This window comes from Fonticula alba (genome assembly GCF_000388065.1).
Source record: "Fonticula alba strain ATCC 38817 unplaced genomic scaffold supercont2.1, whole genome shotgun sequence".
Taxonomy (NCBI): domain Eukaryota; order Rotosphaerida; family Fonticulaceae; genus Fonticula; species Fonticula alba.
This window is the reverse complement of record NW_009242971.1, coordinates 2,947,767-2,954,609: the sequence shown is the minus strand read 5'-3', so window position 1 is coordinate 2,954,609 and position 6,843 is coordinate 2,947,767. Positions and strand designations below refer to the sequence as shown.

The window sequence follows — 6,843 nt, the reverse complement described above, 5'->3', positions numbered from 1 at the left end:
GGGGGGGTGATGATGCAACAGCGAGCACCACGGCCCGGGGACACGACGGACACAATTATTTTCCCACAATCACCGGCCCACCCCTGCTTGCATCGGGTGGGTGTGTCCGTGCAGAGACACTCAGGCGGGCGGGCGGGCGGGCGGGGGTGGGCCAAAGGCGCGCATATCCCGCTCCCCGGCAGCCGGGCGGGGGTGGACCGGTGACGCGTGCGGCTGGGCCCCGATCTGGTGTGCTCGGGCGAGATTGCTCCCCAAGCCCCGCCAAGGCGCCCTGCCAAGAGGGAGCCCGGCTGGATCCGGAGCCTCGCCATCTCTCCCGCGCCCCGAGGGGCAGGAAAGACGTGCCAGCGCTGGCACACCCACGGCATCACCATCGGGCAGAGTGTCCCGTCGGGGGCCGTTCCCCCGGGCTGGGACGCGGGCGGTGTGGCGGCGTTCGATCTCGGTCCGGCCCCTTTGCCGGGGGGGGGGGGGGGGGGGGGGGGGGGACAGCGAGGGGCCGGCGGGGGGACCGTGTCTTTTCGTGTGCTTTTTTGCTTGCCGGCTTTTCCGAGGGGGACAGGAGGCCAGATCCGCCAGCCGATCGGCCCGGGGGTACACAGCGCGCCCCCCACGCCCCCTCCCCGGACGAAGGGAGGCCGGGGAAGAGCTGGGACCTGGAGAGGATGCTGCCCCTCCCCCCTTGTCCCCCTTGCCCCCCCCCCCCCGGCGCAGCCTCCACCACAGTTAGCTGCCGGCTGGCCGGGGCGCGCATTTCCGGCCGGCCCGCACGAGCTTCCCGTTCTGGAGCGCCAGGAAGTTGGCGTCGCCCGCTCTGGAGAGATCCGGCTGAGGCCCTCGGCGAAGTGACAGCGCGGCCCCGTGCCGAGGGGGTCACGAGCGGCAAAATGTCATTCATGATCTCATCTCGAGTGCCACTTCTGGCGCTCCGCGGCCTTTCCCGCCTCGGCAGGGCGGGGACTGACCTTGTTGCGGCTCTGCGGCAGGGCTCCGGGCACCGGGAAACGCGGCGAGCCCTCCCCAGGGCCCCAGCCCGATGCTGTTGCTGCTGCCGCTGCCTCGGCTCCCGAGCAACTGGCGGTGGCAGGGGTGGGGGGGGGGGGGACACAAGAAGGGCGTGGCAGAACAATCCGAACACCACCGGGTTTCGCCGGCTGGGCTTCCTTCTGTCCCACCCTTCCCCGTTCAGGGACTAGACCGTGCCTCGGCCGTGAAGGGGACGCCCCACCCCCCGGGGTGGGCGCAGGTGCCATGAGTCGTCACTCCCCCTTAAGAGGCTATGCAGTAAGCGGAATGAGAGAGGGCCTGGAGCGTGCCAGCCCGCGGTGTTCCCCCCGCCACCGGGCCGCTGGCGGCCGCCGGGAGACTAGCTCCCATTGACCAAGCCGGGGCCGAGGGTGTGGGGGCCAGCCGGGGGGGGGGGGGCGGTCATCCACACATCTGTCCTGCGACACTCACGCACAATATACACGCACGGGTGGGTCGGGGCTGTGCGGGGCGAGGCGGGTTGGGGGCCTGTCTCCCGCGCGGCTTTTGGCCGGTGTGCTCGGTCCCCGGCCCGGTGCCCTGTCTCCCCGCTCGCCCGCGCCCCTCTCCGCCGGGGGTGCCGGCCCTTTCTCAGGTACCACTATAAAAGCCGGTCTCCGAGTGGCCCGGCCACCTATGTTTCTCCAGGGGTCCCCGTGCCTCCTCCACCCCTCGCCGTCGCCGCCAGCAGCCACAAAAGCCCCTTCGCCCTCCTCCTTCGCCCTCTCCCCCACGCCGCCGCACCCGCACCCGCACCCGCGCACAATCCCATCCGCGTAGCTTGGATCTCCTTCCTTTTGTGAGTAAGAGCAAGCGAAAGAGCACGCGCCAGACACATCGCCTCCTGTCCCGCCCGCCCCCCCCAGCAACCACCACCCTGCTGTGTGCACACAACCCCAAGCGTGCGTGTCCTCCCTGGGGGTCTGCCCTGGCAGCATCGTCCCATAGCCAGCCCGTGCCCTGCACACCTGTCCCCTGCCACCTGGCTAACGCCCATGTCCTCTTCCCCCCGCCGATGTCCGTCGACTTGCGCAGCCTCGATCATGACCTCCTCGGAGTCGCCGCTGATGGTGTCGCCCGGCTCGCCGGCTGGCACGCCGAAGTTGTCGCGCCCGGACCAGCTCCGCTCGGACCCCTCATTGTCCGATATCCCCCCGACCGCGGGGGGGTCTCCCCTGCTGGACCCGCCGCCAGCGGGCGAGACGCGCCGCGGGTCACTGGACCAGCGTCGCGGATCGCTGGACATCCGGCGCGGGTCGCCGGATGTTCGCCGGTCTTCACTTGCCGCGGCCGGCGGGCTGCCCGGCTCCGCGCAGGACATCCGCCGGTCCTCGCTGGCGGATGTGCACCGGCCTTCGCTGGCGGAAGTGCACCGGCCCTCGGCCACCGACACCACCGCCAGCGGGCACTCCCTCGGGGGGCATCCCTCCTCCCCGCGGCCGGCTGTCACCAGCATCGATGAGATCACCGCCGAGCTGGAGGTGGTGAGCCTTGGTGGCGGGCCCGGCGACGGGGGCCCGGCGCCCGGCGAGGCTGTCGTCGATGCCGACGCCGATGACGACCCGGCCGGCATGGTGGCCCACATCACCTACGACACCCAGCGCAACACGACGGCCGATTGCTACGACGGCGAAACCCCCCGCGAGGACACCATCATCCACCTGAACAACGTCCACAAGACCTACCTGATGGGTGTCGAGGGTGTGCCCGCCCTGCGCGGGGTCAGCCTTTCCATTCGCCGCGGCGAGTGGGTCGTCATCTATGGCACCTCCGGCGGCGGGAAGACCACCATGCTGAACCTCATCGGCACCATCGACAAGCCCACCAAGGGCGAGCTCTGGATCGGCGGCCGGCTCATCAACCCCAAGACCCCGGACTCCGTGCTGGCCGACATCCGCCTCGGCACCCTGGGCTTCGTCTTCCAGACCTTCAACCTCCTGTCGTCGATGACCGCGCGCGAGAATGTCGAGCTGCCGATGATCCTCAAGGGCGATCTCTGTATGTTTCCCCCCCCCCTCCCTTCTTTCTCGCTCCCTCTCCCCCCCCCCCCCTGGCCCTATCGAAGCCTGAGGTCGAGGAAACGCTCCACTCGTCCTCGGGTCAATGTGTGGCCGACATTCACATGCTCCGGGCGGCTGGTGTTGGGATCCACACACGATGTGCCCCCGCCAGGCCGGGCCGTGCTCCCCCTTCTCCCGGGGGCCGATCCACCCCGCTCGGACCGACATTCTCCTTTCTCTTTTCCTCCCCCTCCCCCCTCCTCCCCCTCCCCTCCCATGCCTCCTCCCTAACACGCCTCCCCCTCCCCCCCCCCAGCCACCAGCGAAATCCGGGCCCGTGCCGTGGCCAGCCTCGAGCGCATGAACCTCCACCACCGGATGGACCACATGCCCAACATGCTGTCCGGCGGTGAGCAGCAGCGTGTGGCCATCGCCCGCGCCATTGCCAACCGGCCGTCGGTTTTGCTGCTTGACGAGCCGACCGGCGACCTGGACACCGTCAACACCAAGTCCGTGGTGCGCCTGCTGCGCCAGCTGAATGAGCTCGATGGCATGACCCTCGTCATGGTTACGCACGACGTGTATCTGAAGAACTTCGCCACGCGCGTGGTGTGGATGCGCGACGGCAAGGTGGCCCAGACCGAGGTGGTGTCGGCGCAGACCCGCGCACGGGCCTTCCGCGGCCTGGACGAGCAGGACCTCGCCTTCACCCAGCTCCTGGCCGGTGGCACGCCGGTTGGCGGCCCGGCTTCCACCACCGCCTCCACGGCCCCGGGCTCCCCGCGCTCCCACCCCCCGGCGGCTGTCATGGTCAGCTCCCCGCTTTCGGGCTCCACCGCCAGTGTGGCCCTCTCCCCGGGTGCCGGCTCCCCCTCCTCCTCCTCCTCCTCCTCCAGTGGCAGCATGAGCAACAGCACCGGCGCTGTCCCCACCAAGAGCTGGTCTCGCACGGTCATCCGCTCGGACTCCGACTACGAGGCCCTGAAGTATGGCTTCCAGGCGGTGGAGTAGGGGCGCGTGCGCGCGCCACCTACGTGCGTGTGGGAAGAAGAAAAGGCCTTTGACCGGATGCTGCTGCCTCTCTCTCTCTCTCTCGGGGCCTGGGGTGTCTCCTCTCTCCGCCGCGTGCGCCCGCGCCCGCGCCCTCCATTTTTTAGACCTCGCTTGGAGGGGGGGGTGCGCGCGCGCTGTGTGCGCATGTTATCTCCTCCTCTCTCCCCGTTCCTCTCTCCTTGCGCAGCCTGTGAGAATGATGCGCACCCGCTGCCCAGAGCCAGTTCCCTTCTGTGAGCAGGCATGTGCGCTCTTTCTCGCTCGCGCGCGCGCGCACGCTCCGTGAGATGATGCACGCAATATGGTGGGAGTGTGGCGGGGGGGCCGGGCGGAGGATGTATGTGTTTTACGTTATCCGAAGAAATCCCAGAAGTAAATTGAATATATTTCTCTTTTTTTTTTCCCCCTTTCCGGATCGCCACATCGCCTCGCCAGTGTCACCGCCATGGCCCGGGGTCGCGCAGGGGGGGGGGGGGGGGCCGGCGGCGGCGGCTGGGCGAGAGAGTGCAGACCTCTGGCAGGAGAGCAGGGCCGGGCAGAGAGCCAGCAGAGAAGATGCAGGGGGGGGGGCCGGAGAGAGCGATGTCATGGCACGTGTATGCCCGTGGTTGGATCGGCTTCCCTGGGCGGCTCTCTGCCGCATGCATCCCCGCCTCCCTCATCCCCAGGAGGACGCACACGCACCCACGCATGCACGCCCGACAAAACCCAGGGCAACATGGCCCACATATGTGACTCGGCAAAAAAAGCCATTCATCTATTCCAGCTGTCTGGGGCGTCTGCACACGAGGAAGAGCCAGGCGGGAGCCGAGGGAGGACGGCCAAAAGGAGGAAGAGCGCTTCGTTACCACGTACGCCGAGGGCCGTAGTCAGAGGGAGAGGGAGACACCCAGAAACGGGGGGCTGCGCAGGGCCCCATGGCAGAGCCCCCCCCCCCCCCCCCCCGCCCCCGGGCTTTACACGGTGTCCAGCAGCTCCTCCAGCTGAGCCTCACGGTCGCGCTTCTGCAGTCGCTCCACGAACTGGTCCAGCATGTCGCCATCCATGAAGCTGGCGTAGTTGTGCAGGGACTCCTCAATCCGGTGGTCGGTCACCCGGTCCTGCTGGACATTGTACGTGCGGATCTTCTCACTCCGGGACCCGGTGCCGATGAGCTCGTTGCGCGCGTCGCGGCGCTCCTCGGCCAACCGCTGGCGCTCCAGGTCATACAGCCGGGCGGCCAAGATCTTCATGGCCTTCTCGCGATTTTGATGCTGCGACCGCTCATCCTGGATGGCCACCACCACCCCGGTGGGGATGTGGGTAATCCGCACCGCCGAGTCGGTGGTGTTCACATGCTGGCCGCCAGCCCCGCCGGCGCGGTAGACGTCAATGCGCAGGTCCGACTCGCGGATCTTGATGTCCACGTCCGAGGCCTCCGGCAGCACGGCCACCGTCATGGTGGACGTGTGCACGCGGCCCTGGTTTTCGGTCTGCGGAACACGCTGGACCCGGTGCGTGCCAGACTCGTACTTCAGGATGCCGAAGACATCGCGCCCGGAGATCAGGGCCGTGGCATCGCGCAGCCCCCGGGTCGAGTGCTCCACCGTCTGCGACAGGATTTCGAACTTCCACCGCCGCCCGGCCGCATAGCGCTCATACATGCGCAGCATTTCCCGCGTGAAGATGGCCGCCTCGTCGCCGCCGGTCCCGGCCCGCACTTCCAAGATGGCATTGGCCACATCGTGCTTGTCCTTCGGCAGGAGGTCCGTCATCAGCGCGTCCTCCGAGGTGGCCAGCCGGGCGAGGGCCTCCTCGCGCTCCTCGCGCACCATGGCCAACATGTCGGCATCGCGCTCGGCCTGCATCATCTGGTCCAGCGAGTCCAGCTCGGCGCGGATCTGCAGCGTGTTCTGGTACCGCTCGATGATCGGCCCGAGGGTGGACATTTCCCGGCCGAGGTTGGTCCGCTCGGCGGGGGTGATGGACTCCTGCGGGATGGATGTTAGCCGGGGGGGGGGGGGGGGGGAGGGCCCAAGCCCAGTGCGCAGGAGGCAGCCCCCAAGGGCCAGGGACCACGCACATCACTCGACGCCAGGCGCTCCATCAGGTACTGCTGCCGGGACTTGATGGACAGCAGGCGCAGCTCCAGCGCCTGGGGAAAGGGCTTCCAGGAGGAGGAGGAAGAGGACGCCTCGGCGGCATGCGAGGCAAAGGCCCGCATGGCCATCGGGGCGCCGGCTCGCGCGGCGGTCCGCGTGCCCAAGTGGGCACCAGCAAACCGCGCGGCCGTAGACAGAGTCAGCCGGAACATCCGAGGGGAGGGGGGCCAAATGGGTCGTCAAAGACCGCGCACGCTGGCGTGTGTTCAGGAGGACCGCCAAGGGGGGGAGGGGGAGGTGCAAATCCGGGGGAAAGGGCAGACGGAGGGCGAAGCACTGAGAAAGAGGGGGAGAGAGAGAGAGAGAGGGGGACAGGGAGGTGCGCGAGTGTGTATGCTTCGGGAGGGGGGCTTGTACAGGGGCGAGGCCAGCCACCGCACCGCGGGGGTCCCCGAAGAGGGGGCTGGCCTTCCCTCCGTGCCGTGAGGCGACACCCGTTGCGGAGACCTGCTGGCTGATCGTCAGGCCTCGTCGACAGGCTGCCCCCCCTCCCTTCCATTCGCGGGTCGCGGAGATCTGGACACATTGCCCTCGGCGTGGATGCGAGCAGGCCCGACGACGGGGGCTGGGGCTTTTTGCGGAGGGCGCACTAATGTCTAGACTCCGGGGGGGGGGGGGGGGGG

General features: G+C 68.9%; 3 protein-coding genes across 3 annotated transcripts in view; 1 reads left to right on the top strand and 2 right to left on the bottom strand.

The window, feature by feature from the left end:
* Positions 1-374, bottom strand: part of H696_00629 (hypothetical protein) — a gene marked incomplete at both ends in the record, with an annotated part of 7,628 nt that extends 7,254 nt beyond the window's left edge. Inside the window, one exon of the mRNA XM_009494510.1 lies at positions 364-374. Within this exon, the coding sequence (XP_009492785.1) occupies positions 364-374 (11 nt within the window). The remainder of the gene's footprint in view (positions 1-363) is intronic.
* Positions 375-1,875: 1,501 nt separating this feature from the next.
* H696_00628 (ABC transporter ATP-binding protein) lies at positions 1,876-4,486 on the top strand. The gene is made up of 3 exons (XM_009494509.1): positions 1,876-1,928; positions 2,062-3,024; positions 3,343-4,486. The coding sequence occupies exons 2-3, from the start codon at positions 2,070-2,072 to the stop codon at positions 4,035-4,037; spliced, it is 1,650 nt and encodes a 549-aa protein (XP_009492784.1). The 5' UTR covers positions 1,876-1,928; positions 2,062-2,069; the 3' UTR covers positions 4,038-4,486.
* Positions 4,487-5,033: 547 nt separating this feature from the next.
* On the bottom strand, positions 5,034-6,522 carry H696_00627 (peptide chain release factor 1). The gene is made up of 2 exons (XM_009494508.1): positions 6,142-6,522; positions 5,034-6,049 (listed from the first exon to the last, which is right to left on the bottom strand). Exons 1-2 carry the CDS (start codon positions 6,370-6,372, stop codon positions 5,036-5,038), a joined length of 1,245 nt encoding a protein of 414 aa, XP_009492783.1. The 5' UTR covers positions 6,373-6,522; the 3' UTR covers positions 5,034-5,035.
* Between the last annotated feature and the right edge of the window lie 321 nt (positions 6,523-6,843).